General features: G+C 37.0%; 2 protein-coding genes across 5 annotated transcripts in view; one reads left to right on the top strand and one right to left on the bottom strand.

The window, feature by feature from the left end:
- Positions 1 to 4,701, bottom strand: part of LOC115219877 (mediator of RNA polymerase II transcription subunit 8) — a 28,156-nt gene extending 23,455 nt beyond the window's left edge. For both annotated transcript variants that reach the window (XM_029790176.2, XM_029790177.2), the window contains exons 1-2: positions 4,567 to 4,701; positions 205 to 323 (exon numbers count right to left, since the gene is read on the bottom strand). In XM_029790176.2, coding sequence (XP_029646036.1) covers positions 205 to 323; positions 4,567 to 4,572 — 125 coding nt within the window. In that variant the 5' untranslated portion in view covers positions 4,573 to 4,701. The remainder of the gene's footprint in view (positions 1 to 204; positions 324 to 4,566) is intronic.
- A 24-nt stretch (positions 4,702 to 4,725) lies between these two features.
- The window catches only part of LOC115219876 (KICSTOR complex protein SZT2), a 201,426-nt gene continuing 189,522 nt past the window's right edge, over positions 4,726 to 16,629 (top strand). For all 3 annotated transcript variants that reach the window (XM_029790174.2, XM_029790175.2, XM_029790173.2), the window contains exons 1-2: positions 4,726 to 4,863; positions 14,599 to 14,727. In XM_029790174.2, coding sequence (XP_029646034.1) covers positions 4,822 to 4,863; positions 14,599 to 14,727 — 171 coding nt within the window. In that variant the 5' untranslated portion in view covers positions 4,726 to 4,821. The remainder of the gene's footprint in view (positions 4,864 to 14,598; positions 14,728 to 16,629) is intronic.

Here is a 16,629-nt window from a genome sequence, read left to right as displayed (position 1 = left end):
ACTCATATTTTCTTCTCCTCCATCTTATTGGTCACACTGGATACATTAAATAGTGCAATTATAGATATAAATAAAATTATGGGATAATCACAACTGGAACATTCTTGATAAGTCAGTTTGATCAGGGCTGACTTGTGGTTAAATAACAGCCATAAGCTCCATTTTCCTTTAAAAAGAGAAAACTGGAAAAATTATATTACTCACCATGACATCGAAGCATATTCATGTTCTATTTTCATCAGAAAACTGTGAATACAATTTTTCAAATCAGAAATTCTCTGTGTGATTGTATCTAAAGCGGCTTCTAACTGTTTTTCTTCTCGCTATGAAAATCAAATGAAAAATATTTGTTAAATATTTTCTTGTCAAAGGAAAGGATAAAAGATATTAAAGGGTATGTAAATATCCAAATTTGCAAAATAATCCGTTTCCATTTACTATTTTAATATTTGTTTCCTACTTTCTTTATCATCATCCTTGCTGAACCTTATGAAGGAGATGACAGAAGACCGAGATATGTGGCACACTGCTGTACTCGAGAAGACCCAGCCACCACAACAGAATTGAGATCCTAGAGCCAAGGTACCACATAAAAAGCATTGATGTGGGTGCTGGTATCACAAAAAAAGCACTGGTAATGGTGACATGTAAAAAGCACCCACTACTGTCAGTAAAGTGGTTGGCCTTAGGAAAGGCATCCAGCTATAGACACCAAGCCAAAACAGAATATGGAGCCTGGTGCAGACCCTGGCTTTGCCTGTTACTGTCAATCCATCCAACTCATGCCAGTATGGAAAATGGACATTAAATACTGATAATAATGATCATCATCATCGTTTTAACATCCACTTTTCTATGCTTGCATGGGTTAGATAGAATTTTGAGAAATTTTCAACGGCCAAATGGTTTTCCTGTCACCAACTATTATCTGTTTCCAAGCAAAGAAATATTACTCCATGGTTGGGACATGTTCAGGTAAAATATTGGAAATGAATGGCATTCATTTACTGCAATTATGCAATATCAAGACAAATACACACACATATGTGTATATATGGTGGGATTCTTTCAGATCTCATCTACTAAATCCACTCATGAGGCTCTGGTTGGCCTGGGGCAATAGAAGAAATTTGTCAAAAGTGTCATGTAGTGGGACTGAATCTAAAATCACGTGGTTGAGAAGCAAACTGCTTAACCACACAGCCATTCTGGCATCTTTCTTAGATGGGGAAAAATATTAAAATAGTGAATAAAAACAATACCACATAAATACAAACTTGTCACTTGTTTCATATACAATTCCCACTGTATTTTAAAATTTAGAAAAAAATTTCAAATGAAGTTTAAGATAATTGCAAAAAGGTTGAAAATAGCATGTTCTACCTCCAACAATTTGATTATTTAGTGAATTAAGATGTGACTGCCATCCCTCACATAATTATGCATTGTTGGTGGAAATCTTCAATCCAGATGGTGATAATAGAAAATAAAATTGTGTCTATGCATACAAACAAAAGCGGGAGGTCCTAATGGCAGTACACTCAAATGAGTAAATAACATACTATAATCATTTTAACATCTACTTTTCTATGCTCGCATGAGTCAGACGGCATTTGCTGAAGTGAATTTTCTATGACTGGATGCCCTTTCTGTCGCCAACCCTATGTAAGGTAATATTTCTAATATTGGGTTGTCTGGAAAGTTCGTGCCGATTTATTGTAGCTTACCTTTTGACTTATTTTAGAACAAGGTTGAGTCCATAAAATAGGATTTGACTACACCTCCATTTAGAGCACAGTTTAAGCTATCTTTTCGTGGAAGAAAGTTTATGTTCCTATAACCTGTGTTAATTCTGTAACCCTTTAAAATGAAAGATAAGAAAGTTCATTTTCAGCGCTTGATGCTTTTCTATTTCTGTAAAGGGAAAAAAAATGTCTCACAAGCAACCAAAGAAATATGCGCAGTTTACAGTGAAGTTTCTTTATCCGAAAGAACTGCATGGAAGTGGTTCACAAGGTTCCGAGCTGGAGATTGTAGCCTTATTGATAAAGAGCAATCAGGCAGACCATCCTCTACAGATGATGACCAAATTAAGTCATTAATTGAGAATAACACACATTGCACAGCCCGAGAATTGGCAGAAAGCCTCAACCTATCAAAATCCATCATTCATGAGCACCTGGTAAAACTTGGGTACACAAATCACTACGATGTTTAGGTAACACATGAGTTGAGTGAGAAGAACCTTTTGGATCACATTTCCATCTGTGATTCGCTTTATAAACTGAATGAAAATGCGCCTTTTTTAAAGCAAAGTGTGACAAGTGATGAGAAATGGATTATCTACCGAAATGTTCGGAGAAAGCGATCCTGGAGTAAGCGACATGAGCCACCTTTAGCCACCCCAAAAGCGGGTCTTTACCCTAAAAAAGTCTTGATTTGTGTCTGGTAGGATTGGAAAGGAATTCTGTACTATGAGATTCTCCCAAGTAACCAGACTATTAATTCTGACAAATACTGCACACAACTGGACGAGTTCAAGAGAAATGTCCAGAATTGGCCAACAGGAAGGGTGTTGTTTTCCAACATGATAATGCAAGACCACACGTTTCTTTGGGAAGCAGACAAAAATTGCTGCAGCTCGGCTAGGATGTGTTACCCAACCCTCCATATTCACCAGATATTGCTCCTTCGGATTTCCACTTATTCAGGTCTCTGCAGAATAGTCTTAATGGTAAAAATTTCAATTCCTCAGATGACGTAAAAAGATACCTTGATGAATTCTTTGCCATAAAATCACCTCAATTCTGGGAAGAGGGAGACGCATTGTGCAACAAAATGGTTCAAATTTGGTTGATTAAAAATGTAATGGCAAATATTTATTGACCTTTTTCTTTCCTTTAAAAATCTGCACGAACTTTCTGAACAACCCAATATTTCCCCATGACCAAACATGTTTTCACAGAAGACAGGCAATGAAGGACATCAATTGCATGACTGTGGCACTCGTTGGCAAACAACTATCACGCGAAATCAAGGGAAGGAGACACACATACACGACGGGCCGGTTTCAGTTTTCACCCACCAAATCTACTCACAAGGCTCTGATCGGCCCGGAGCTATAGTAGAAGACTCTTGCCCAAGGTCCCACGCAGAGGGACTGAGCCGAGGATCGTGTGATTCAGAAGCAAACAGCCACGTATATATATATATATTCAATCAGACAGTTATTGATTATTAAGGTTTGTCTGTAAATGGCATGTAGCTTCATTTTAAAGAATATCATCTGAAATTCTTTGTATTAAGTTTTCGTCAAGAGCAAGCCTCGTGAATATTATGTGTACTGCGATAAAGTAAATGTACAATTGTTTACCTGTTTCGCTTTATATGATAAAGTTTTAGGAATAGAGAAATTATGTGAGAATATGATGGAAATTGCTTTAGAAAGCAAGGGATAATTCGTAAATTGATAACTGGGAGTGACCGCTGACAAATGTAGCGAGATTTCAAGCCGAAATAAAGTTAGTTTACAATTCTACAAGAGCAAAATACACATTTTGAACTAAAGTATCAAAACAAAATCCAGTTTGTTTCCGGGAATAATGAAAACAAACAAAATTAGCCTAAGTCATTATTCAATGTTGAAATAAATATCGAAAGTAAACCATTTCGAGTTTTAACAGGATAAAACGAATATTTCTAATTTTTATTGTTTACAATTAATTTTCATGAAAAGAAAACAAATACAAATAATTTAACAATAAGATTAACAAATCCGAATTTCCACATGTACAATGCTACATGGTTTGCATGAACTATCTCGGTTACGTTTTATTTACATCTATTTATATATAAATATAAATTGTACTCAGTAAAAATGTTTGTTTTATCATGCAATTTACAAACGATATACTCCAATTCAAAAGCGGAGCTTTATTTTAATTTAAACTTTAGCAGATATCGCAGCTTCAATTTTAGTATTGAAAATGTATTAAATTTCAGTGTGTTTATGTCACACATTTATACGCAGCATTGTTAAATATTAGATTGTCCCAAAAGTTCGTAAACACTTGCGAAAATTGAATTTTTACTCGCCAAGTACTAACAAAAACAACAAAAATTATTCCTCAAAATAAAGACCATTATTTTCCAAGACTTTCTACGAACTTTTGGGACAACCTTATAGTAAGTCACATCTAAGATGCAGTAGTCGAAACACTATCTCTAAAGAGTTTAATAGCATTTTCCTTTTAATTTACCAAGTATAATAGAGAACTGCAGGAACGGATCAACGGAAGTTTATTAATATGAACTGAAAAAATGGTTTTTCAAACGTTTTTTTTTAGGACTTTTGAATATAACAGTCATAACTGCTTCAGAAACTTCTCATGGGATCCATATGTAAGCAAAATGATGAATCGGATGAAACGTATTACGAATGTTTAGATAATTCAACTGGAGTTAGAAAACTGAGAGAAATAATATATATATTTATATATGATAAGATATACTATTAAAGAATCTGAAATAATAAACAAAGACAATAATAATGCGAGCAATAATTACCTGCATGTTTATCTGTCGGGTAAATAATATCTCTAATAAGTTTGATTACTTCCGGTGTGTTGCAAGAGAGGAGAGTTCAGCGGATGTTGTTACTGTCATCACATGATTGACAAAATGGATGTCGTCTCAGACGATTCGATGGGTTGAGATATTAAACAGGATTATTTATAAACTACCTGGGCACAGTTTTGTGTCTCCAGCGAAATTCAGTAAGATAGAAGAAAAAATTAAAAAAGAAAAACAAACTTGCTTACAATGGATGAAACAGATGAAGCTAGAAGCTTTGACGGAGATCAAGTAACAACATTTTTCTCCTCTCTCCCTTATTTTATAACAATTGTTTATTTCGTTACATTCCTCCGCAGCAGAAGGTTGCACCATGCCGATACAAGCCTTTTCTGGTGTTTATTCGTCTGTCATAAATATGATAGCTATCTGTTTTGTCCTGCAGACGAAATTAAATTAGAATGTTGTGATCACGTTAATGAAATGCTATGTTTTCATTCAACATCATACACACACACACACATGTGAGTGTGTGTGTATGTATATATATATATATATATATATATATATATATATATATATTAAGACTTGCTAAGTGCTCAGTGGAGTGCAGTGTTCGTGCAAGTAGCATGTCGCTGATAGCATATGTATACATTGACAAAGTTATGCACGAGACTAAAAGTTGGTCAGTAGTAATGTACTTGTGCTCTAATAGCGTACAACATCGGTTCAATACTTCGTTCTCTCCCTCCCTCTCTCTCTTTTTTCACTTTGAATGTTTATTTTATACGTTTCTATTTAATGTCTAGTTTGAAAGTCCTTTTTTTAATTAATAAATCGACTTTATACAAGTACTAACGGTCAAAGAAAGAAGCTCTACGCGATCGTCTTATCTGTTAGAAATAACTGCCAAGTCTCCCTCAAATTACACGATACCGTCTTTAAAACAAAAATTAGATACCATGTCTCTCTCTCTCTATATATATATCCATTTTCCGAGAATTCTACAAAATGGTCATAACTTTAATCATAGGTATACTTAGACACTAATGAGTTGGGTTCAAACAACAACATATACGAACGGGCACTCAGGTTTTTTTTTTAATTGTATTTCGCAAGAGGGAAGTTATATATTACTGGAGAAATTTGATGAATTGATTTTGCATTTTTCACATTACCTTTATAATTTGATAAAATAACTCATTCACCTTCGCGTGTGACTGTTGCATTGTAAATATACTATGAAAGCTTTTCATTATAAACCCTACCTTGTTTATATAAGGTTATCAAAGCCATACGCGTTGACTGTTTCACACACACACATACATAAAAATAGGTTTGCAATTAATACCGTTACGTTCTCCTTTACGTTTAAACCATGGCATAAAATAACGCATTATTTTTAACTAGTAGAAAAAAAAAAAATTCTCTAACTTTTGAATTCATTGCAGACCTCTGGAAATTAATCAGCGTATAATTACTACTCGCATCAAAGTAATGGTGGCGTTATCCCTAGTACTTTCATTATTACTATGCTTCTTCGTTTTAATGTTGCCAACTTGTTGATTAGTCGTAAACTTTGTACATATGTATCTATGTATGTATGTGTGTGTTAAAATTGAATTCGAATGTGCATTATTCTTGTCGCTTCGTAATAGAATTTGGTGCTGTGGACTCCGTTCGTATCACGGCAGTTCTCAAAACAACAAATATCAGTCTTTTCCCCTCTTCAAAAAAATGTTAGCAAAATCTTTTGGCCACCCTGCTTTATCAAAGAGAAAACAAAATAAGTCTGCATCCATATAATTCTTTCGTCGCTGTGGTAGTGGACAAGTATAGAGGCTATTTTGATTTTATTAAACACGGTACTTAGTTTGCCGTCCCTTTTATTTTTCGATCTTCACTGTCTCCACCCCCTAAGTATATCTTCACCAATCGTATGACCCCTTTCTCAAAGTCATTCATCCTTTAGAATGTGCTTGTTTGTTATTGTAGCTACTTGGCGTCGTATATTGAAATACCCCTTGTTGTAGGTATTTTACTGCATGGGCACCTGTGATGCAAAGAAGCAATAAATAACTCACTGATTGTGCTAATAGTTACTATTATACTCATCCATTCAACACATATTTTGACTATGAGGGTATATCTAGAAGTATTGTTTGAAATAAAATATTTGGCCCTTATCCAGCAGATTTATGATCAAGTGCATTCCAACCGTGGCCACCCAATTTTCCCTAGGTGCTGGGGAAATCATAACCTTATTAAATTTGTACTTCTTTTCTAAGACGGTAGAATGTGAGTTGATGGAGATTTCACTGGCATTTTTAGCAGTTCGATCGACCACGTAAAAGCTTCTTCGCTGGCTGACAATTGGCTCTTAGAACGGAGGTCTGTTTGCGAGATGTCTTGGAAATCTAAATCTTCTGTACATTAGTATTTATCTCTTATGATATTTATTTATAAAAGTTTTTGTAAGAGGTGTGGGAGTGGCTGTGTGGTAAGTAGCTTGCTTATCAACCACATGGTTGGTATAAACTGTGTGGCACCTTGGGCAAGTGTCTTCTACTATAGCCTTGGGCCAACCAAAGCCTTGTGAGTGGATTTGGTAGACGGAAACTGAAAGAAGCCTGTATGTATGTATATATGTTTGTGTGTCTGTGTCCCCCCCCCCAACATCGCTTGACAACCAATGCTGGTTACTTAGCGGTTCAGCAAAAGAGACCGATAGAATAAGTACGAGGCTTACAAAGAATAAGTCCTGGGGTCGATTTGCTCGACTAAAGGCGGTGCTCCAGCATGGCCACAGTCAAATGACTGAAACAGGTAAAAGAGTAAAGAAAGGTGCGTTGTATACCGTAGCTTTCATGGATAGCATTAAAAATAGAGAGATACGAACTTTCTTGGGTAGTAACTGTAGCTTATCCTCTAGTAAAACATATACGATATATTTCAAACAAAACACTCGTTAGTTTCAGTGTTTCCGCTGTCTTTTTCAAGGAAACTCTCACAGAGCTGGTGGAATACGAGCTATCTATTCTTTCAGGAGATACAGAGAAAGAAATTTTGGCAGTTGTAGTTCATACTATTATTGATACAGTAAGAGACATGCAACTAGTGACACTTTTTTTTTTTACACATACTATGTAGATACTTACTATTGTAGACACTATACACGAGAATATTTTGATACGTTCTCTTAGTCTAGAAAGGTCTAAAGCTTGGACGTTAATCAAATATACGTAATCTTGTTCTTTGTATTGAAAATTTATCAATTTAGTTCCAGTTTTATTTATTTTTTTTTTTTATCTTTCTATCAAGAGGTGTATATAAATCTGTTTACAGTTTAGTTTTGAAAAAAAAGTTTGACTGAAGGTCGCTTTCATATGTAAATGAATACCAGAATGGTTTATATATATATATATATATATATATATTAATCGAAACAATGCCAGGAGTGGCTGTGTGGTAAGTAGCTTGCTAACCAACCACATGGTTGTGGGTTCAGTCCCACTGCGTGGCATCTTGGGCAAGTATCTTCTGCTATAGCCCCGGGCCGACCAATGCCTTGTGAGTGGATTTGGTAGACGGAAACTGAAAGAAGCCTGTCGTATATATGTATATATATATATATATGTTTGTGTGTCTGTGTTTGTCCCCCTAGCATTGCTTGACAACCGATGCTGGTGTGTTTACGTCCCCGTCACTTAGCGGTTCAGCAAAAGAGATCGATAGAATAAGTACTGGGCTTACAAAGAATAAGTCCCGGGGTCGATTTGATCGACTAAAGGCGGTGCTCCAGCATGGCCGCAGTCAAATGACTGAAACAAGTAAAAGAGTAAAAGAGTAATATATATATATACATACACTCACACACGCACACGAGACCATAAGCCAGGGAAAGTATGCATTCATATATCAGTCAGTAGAGTGGGTATATTATCCGAAATATATAGTATTATATATCTATCACGGCTGATCTTACCAGTCGGTTTTGCACAAGGAATACAATGGAGTGTTAGGTAACAATCCGATTATATAACCTTACGCCCATCAGAGTTAGCCAATAGTACTAACCAAGAGGTTGGAGATATAGCTTTTAAACTAGGTATAGAAGACAGGGTAGAGGCTCTGATGAAGAAAGAGGCCTTCATAATGATTGAGGATCATAAGCCTAACTTTACCTCCAACTCTAAAGATATTCTGTTCCATATCAACAAACTCTGATGAGTGTAAGGTTATATAATCGGATTGTTACCTAACACTCCATTATATTCCTTGCACAAAACTGATTGGTAAGATCAGCCATGATGGATATATAACACTGTATATTTTGGATATGTGTGTGTGTTTGTGTGGAGTAAAAGAAACAAGTCTATTTAAAGTTATACGCACTTCATTTCATGTGCTTATTTAGCTTTCCATCCAGAGCTAAAATAGATAAAAATATATATCTTATCTTTTACTTGCTTCAGTCATTGAACTGTGGCTAGTTGGGGCACTGCCTTGAAGGTTTTTAGTCTAGCATATTGACCCTCAGTATTTCACATATTTATAAACAATGGGCTTCCACACAGTTTCCGTCTGTCAAATTCATTCACAAGCAATTGGTCAATCCATAGCTATAATGGTAGACACTCATGCAAAGTATCATGCAGTGCGATTGATTCCGAACCTATGTGATTGCAAAGCAAGCTTCTTAACCACAGAGCCGTGACTGTAAATATTTTTGTAAAAACATGATTTATCCAATTTTGTGTACTTGAGTTCAATCTTGGATCTTGAAGAGAGTCATAGCATTATTGATCTGTGTGATAGAGTAGACCAAAACATGATGCTGTTTGGCTTTGTCTCCAGAAGAGGCACAGTGGGTGCAATCTTCTCAGTGAGGCAACTGCAGGAGAAATAATTGGGTAAGGATAAAACCCCTATTCCTGGCTTTCATTGATTTGGAGAAAGCATTTGATAGGGTACATTGCTCAGTAATATGAAGGTCACTGAGGAAACTAGGTGTAGATGCATGGTTTGTGAAAGCTGTACAAGATATGCACAAAGGTGCAGTAAGTAAAGTGAGAGTTAGCAATGATTTCAGTAACAAATTAATCGTGAAAGTAGGAGTTCATCAAGGTTGAGTCCTTTCTTTACAGGTCATCACAGCATAGAACATGAACATTAGATGATGATTACTAGTTTCAAGTTAATTCAGCACTGAATTACATATCTTCCACCACTAAATTAAATATTTTCTTGTTCTTATTTGTCCTGCTATCGAGTAAATCATTCTGTAATGTTTAATCAGTTATCCAAACTACAGTCATAATTACATTTGGTTAAGCAATGAAAGTAAACCACTATTGAAAACGCATTGCTTAATATTATGGGAATATTTAAGGTGGCAAGCAAATAGAATTGTTGATGTAATGGATGGAATGATTTGTGGAATTTCTTCCAGTTCATTGCATTCTGAGTAGAAATGCTACTGTAGTCAAGTTTGCTTTTTATTTTTTCAGAGTTACTAAAGTAAGTACTAGTTTAATACTCGGATTGGTGTTATTGACTAACCACTCCTGAAGATTGCTGGCCTCATGTCAAGATTAAAAATAATTATTCTGAAGCAGTCAATGATTAGCATTACCAGTTGAGCAATGGAATTTGTTCTCATCATCATCATTTAGCGTCCGTTTTTCATGCTAGCATGGGTTGGATGGTTCAACTGGGGTCTGTGAAGCCGGAAGGCTTCATCAGGCCCAGTCAGATCTGGCAGTGTTTCTACGGCTGGATGCCCTTCCTAACGCCAACCACTCCGTGAGTGTAGTTCTGACTCTTTATATTCTGAATTCAAATGCCACTGAGATCAATTTTGCCTCTCATCCTTCCAGTGAAAATAAAATAAGTACTAGTCAAATAATCATCATCATCATCGTTTAGTGTCTTCTTTCCATGCTGGTTTGGGTTGGACAGTTTGGCAGAGAGCTGTCCTGACTCCAACTGTCTGTTGTGGCATGGTTTCTATGGCTGGATGCCCTTCCTAATGCCAACCACTTCACAGAGTGTTCTTAGTGCTTTTTTACATGTCACTGGCATGGGTGCCTTAAATCAGCACCGGTACAGGTGATTGTGATTTTTAAGTAGCATGAGCACCTGAATGTGTGGAAGACAGCGATTTTACTTGTCTTATCAAGTATAGGTGGTTGATTAAATCAACTAACCACTTCCCCCAAATTTCTGGCCTTGTGCTTATATAAGAAATTATTATTAAAGAGGTGACATCTTCAATCTCTGTACCATGGTGCACAAGTATAGTGCATCTAGTCCACAAGTGTCCCACAAGAGTTTTAGGTGTGACTTACAAAATGCGCTGATATTTAGAAAAAGTGAGTATTTTTAATCCACTGCACCAGTGTAAGTAAAAATTGGGAGGAAGGTTTCTGCATCAGAACAATTGTAATATTTGTTTTTTATATTTTATCTTTTACTTGTTTTATTGTTTTAGTCATTGGACTATGGTCATGCTGGGGCACTGCCTTGAAAGGTTTAGTTGAGCAAATCAATCTCAGTACTTAGTCTTAAAATCTGGTACCTATTCTATCAGGCTCTCTTTTACCAAACCTTGGAGTTAAGGGGATGTAAACAAACCAACACCAATTGTCAAGTGGTGGAGGGGACAAATGTGCACATACACATTCAAATATATATACATAAATGTACATTCTACTATAGCTTTTTGTATATATATATATATATATATATATATATATACGTGAGAAGACCAGGCAGGACAAGTGAGCCCAGCCCACTTATGAATGCCTTTCCTCCCTTGGACACAAAGACCGGTTGAGGCAAGCGAAGTCGATATAGAACCTCATCCGACGACAGACACCCATGCCAACCCCCCATGCTTGCGAAGACATGTTGGGGCAAGCGAAATCGAAATCGAAACCGAATTGAACCAGCCAGGATCCCTGGCCTGGTGGTACGTAAAAAGCACTATCCGACTCGTGGCCGTGGCACGTAAAATACTCCAATGCGACCGTACGACAGGCACCCATGCCAACCCCCTTTGCTTGTGAAGACATGTTGGGGCAAGCGAAATCGAAATCGAATTGAACCAGCCAGGATCCCTGGTCTGGTGGTACGTAAAAAGCACTATCCGACTCGTGGCCGTGGCACGTAAAATACTCCAATGCGACCGTACGACAGGCATCCATGCCAACCCCCTTTGCTTGTGAGGACATGTTGGGGCAAGCGAAATCGAAATCGAATTGAACCAGCCAGGATTCCTGGTCTGGTGGTACGTAAAAAGCACTATCCGACTCGTGGCCGATGCCAGCACCGCCTCGACTGGCTTCCGTGCCGGTGGCACATAAAATACACCAATCTGACCGTGGCCGTTGCCAGCCCCGCCTGGCACCTGTGCAGGTGGCACGTAAAAAGCACCCACTACACTCACGGAGTGGTTGGCGTTAGGAAGGGCATCCAGCTGTAGAAACATTGCCAGATTAGACTGGAGCCTGGTGCAGCCTTCTGGCTTCCCAGAACCCCGGTCGAACCGTCCAACCCATGCTAGCATGGAGAACGGACGTTAAACGACGATGATGATGATGATGATATATATATATATATATATATAATATATATATATATATATACATACATACTTACCACTTCAGCCCCTTATGTATCCCTATATCTTCCTCTCCACAACTTCTACATCTTGCACATCATTCTACTACTTTCTGTTCTATTCTTCTTCCTGAGCCACTCTTAAATTTCCCACCTTACCCCTCTACATATTCATATTTCCCATCATCTGCACCCCCCACTCTTGTTCATCCCTCACTACATTAAATTCTACCTTCACCTGTTTACTCCCTCCCCACACTTTTATGAAAGCATCCACTTTCTCATCCCCCTATCATGATCCACTGTCCATGTCCTCTCTTATGTTCACCTTGTTCTTTGAGAGTCTGTTTTAAGCACCCAGTCACTAACTTCCTCCTATCCCCTTGACAGCCATATATCTCCACTGTAGCAAGACATCTGTGCTTGTCTCTCTATCATAATTCAGTCTTTGAGCACCTGGCATACAGCCACTCACCTCCACCTTCCTCTCTCGATTACTTCCTCTTTGTCGTGGGAGTTTTTACCTTTTCCTTTTTCTCTGTTTTTCTGTGTCTTGCAAGTTACATGGCAACCTTGAAAATAAGCACCCAGTACACTCTGTAATAATAGGAAAGGCATCCAGCCATAGAAACCATGCTAAAGATGATATTGGAGATCAATGTAGCACTGCAGCTTACTGGATCCCTGTTAAACAATCCTACCCATCCATGCCAGCATGGAAAACAGATGTTAAATGATGATGATGATATGTATGATGGGCTTCCACACAGTTTTTGTCTATCAAATCCACTTGCAAGGTATTGGTTGGTCTGAGGCTATAGTAGAAGACACTTGTTCAAGGTGTTGTATAGTTGGACTGAACCTGAAACCTTGTGGTTGCCAAGCAAACTTCTTAACCTCACAACCATGCCTGTAACATTTTAGTATCATATTCAGTTTGTCAGGACTCAAAAGTGGATGGAAATAGCTGTTATACAGTATCCGTTTGATGGCTATCTATTGTATCACCCAGTGTGGCTTCTGACATCTTTATTCAATTCATTGACCTACATTGAGTATTAGTTTCAATATTCATAACTTATGTCAGTAAAGCTTTTGACTCTGTTCCCTCTTATCTGTTATCTTATATAAAGATATCTTAAGATTCCAGATATTGTTTTTTTCATGGAATCCTTACCACACTAATTTGAATAAGACATTAATGAAACAATTTGTTTTCAGAGAGAGAGAGAATTTATTCATGAAAAAGAATTTATTTCATAAAAAGCATATAACTTTAAAATGGTGAATACTTTATTATGAAAATATTTTCTACTAAATTTTATTAAAATCTTATTTTACTGAACCTCAGAATTAATGGGATTCAGTAAGAAATGCTACCTTAACCCTTTTGCCAACCTGTTTCAGATCACCTCTGGTCCTGAAATAAAAACTTCCTGTTTTCAAGTGATCAAAATTATGACCTTCCATCAAAAATTCATGTTAATTTGTTCCCAACACCATTTTAATAACAACTAAATTATTCTTATGAGGGAGAGATTTCAAGCTTGAGTAACTGGAAGTTGTTATCCATACATTTTTTCTCTAAGACAATTTTTTTTTCATTGAATGTCTTACTGAAATTAGGCTGGTGGAGAGGTTGTCTGTAAAAAATACTGGTATGGGTTCCAGGATTTTTGGAAAATAATGAGTTCCATGCCAAAATAAATTTAGAAATTACTATTCTAAGACTTGGAAACACAAATGGTATAATTCTGGTGAAACAGCGCCAAGAGAAGTATTTAGCCAAAAATAACTCTACTTTTTATTTACTGAGCTAGGGATTGTGTAAGTAAGACTGAATATTGATTGGTCTGTCTCTGATTATCCAAATAATCTGAGACAGACCAAGCAAAATTTGGAATAAGCTAACAGAATCAAGGGTCATTGTCGTTTTCATTTAGTGTTGACTTTTCCATGCTTGCATGTGTCTGGCTGAATTTGTCAAGATAGTTTTTTCTATGGTTGGAAGCCCTTCCTGTCTCCAACCATCACCTGTTTCCAAGCAAGGTAATATTTATCTGTAGTTAGTTGTTTTCTACTGAAGACTGGAAAGAACAACATAGCTTTATGACTGTGATGCTCATTTACAACTATGCTGGCTAGACAAGGGTACATACCCAAACACACGCACGTCTGATGGGCTTCTTTCAGTTTCCCTCTACCAAATCCACCCGTAAGGTTTTGGTCAGCTTGAGGCTCTAGTAAAAGACACTCACCCCAGGTGCTGTGCTGTGGAATGTGCCCAAGACCAGATGGTTGGGAAGCAAGTTTCTTAACCACATCTATGCATATTTAAGGTTAATTAATTGAGAATATCAATGGAAGGAATAAAACTCATTTGTTGTTATTTGTATTTTTCAGTCTGCTCCTGAAGCAAAGGAAATTTACCTTTTGATGAAGAAAGAATACAGGATATCACGAAACATCCGAGCAACATGGTATTTCAACCATTTAAATACCACAATGACTTTTGTACCTCCTGTAAGCCTTGTAAGTATATGTGTCTATTCACTTTCATTTATGAAACCTTGTAGATGTTTAAATTTTGAAGTGCAGAAGTTGTCAATAAGTACCTCTGTTTATCATATCATTTTTTAATAATAAAAAACAGAATAACAATACAATTTCAAATTGATTAATTTTTTGCAATATTTTTGTGGGCAAGATGACATGCTCAATCATTAATTAACCTAGGCGTAGGAGTGGCTGTGTGGTAAGTAGCTTGCTTACCGACCACATGGTTCCGGGTTCAGTCCCACTGCGTGGCACCTTGGGCAAGTGTCTTCTACTATAGCCTCGGGCTAACCAAAGCCTTGTGAGTGGATTTGGTAGACGGAAACTGAAAGAAGCCCGTTGTATGTGTGTGTGTGTATGTTTGTGTATCTGTGTTTGTCCCCCCAACGTTGCTTGACAACCGATGCTGGTGTGTTTATGTCCACATAACTTAGCAGTTCGGCAAAAGAGACCAATAGAAAAAGTACTAGGTTTACAAAGAATAAGTACTAGCGTTGATTTGCTCGATTAAAGGTGGTACCCCAGCATGGCCACAGTCAAATGACTGAAACAAGTAAAGAGTACTATCAGAAAAGTCGAAAAGATAATAGTTTGAATGGAACAGTTGACAGACAAGTCAGCTGAAAAGTAAAAGTGTCTCATTGCTTGGGAAGGTTTATGACTGTGATAATACTAAGAGATGTTGAATGTAATCTCTACAGTCAGTAGTAATTAAAGTAGTATTTATTTAACAATGACACATCCAGAACACTTAGTCCTTTCATGATTTGTCATTTTTTTTTTTGTTTTGTTTTTGTTCTAAATGTAAGTGTACTGTGACTCTTGAAAATTTTGGAGAGAAAAATGTTATTGTTGTTATATGCAACAGATGCAGTATCAGATTAACTCTTTTGATATCAACCTACTTGAACCAGCCTTAGGTTCTATGGCATAAACTTACTGTTTTAAAGAAGTTTAAATTATAATCTTCCAGCTTAATAATGAGAAATTTACTTTACTAAATTCTTCATTATACTAATATTGCCTCTGTTGCTTATAATGAATTTTTATTCAGTCAGGTGGCTTCAAATTTCGTTTCCATCATCATTCATCTAATGTTCGTTTTCCATGCTGGTATGGATTGGATGGTTTGACAGGAGCTGGTTTGTCCAGGCGCCACACCAGGCTCTATCATCTGTTGTGGCATGGTTTCTACAGCTGGATGCCCTTCCTAACTCTGACCACTTTACGGAATGTACTGGGTGCTTTTGTATATGACACCAGCACCAGTGGTTTTAACATGATATCAGTATGAGTGCTTTTTATGCGACACCAATACGGGCATCAATTTTGCTATGGTGGACTTGTTATATATATATTGTATTTTTAAACATAACACATTTATAAGAGACATTCTCTCGGGCAAAATAAAGCAGTAAATTTTGTCTATCACAGTGTATTTACATTAAATGTGATGAATAAATGGCTATTATTATTATCACCAAAGCTGTCATCAAAGTTTCACATTTGGATCAGCACTCTTCACTGGCAGTTCATTTCTGTATAGCAGTAGTGTTGACTTTTGCCTTCTCCCTCAGTTCTATAGAATAATAACCAGTATTGAATGCATCATCATCATCATTTAAGATCAGTGTTTCATGCTGGCATGGGTTGATGGTTTGACAGTATCCAATGAGCCCAAGGACTGCATCATGTTCCAGTGACTGCTTTGGCATGGTTTCTATGACTGGATGCTCTTCATAATGCCAACCACTTTATAACATGCGCTGGGTGTTTCTTTTATGCCACCCACGCTAATGACACCATCATGCAGTTTGCAAAATTATGAACTGGTGTGTGTGGGGGGAGGGAGAGGAGACTTTATTCTAGAAATAAGGG

This window comes from Octopus sinensis, linkage group LG15, assembly GCF_006345805.1.
Source record: "Octopus sinensis linkage group LG15, ASM634580v1, whole genome shotgun sequence".
In the NCBI taxonomy this organism is placed as follows: domain Eukaryota; kingdom Metazoa; phylum Mollusca; class Cephalopoda; order Octopoda; family Octopodidae; genus Octopus; species Octopus sinensis.
The sequence above is the reverse complement of the archived record's forward strand: the minus strand, read 5'-3'. Positions and strand labels throughout refer to the sequence as shown.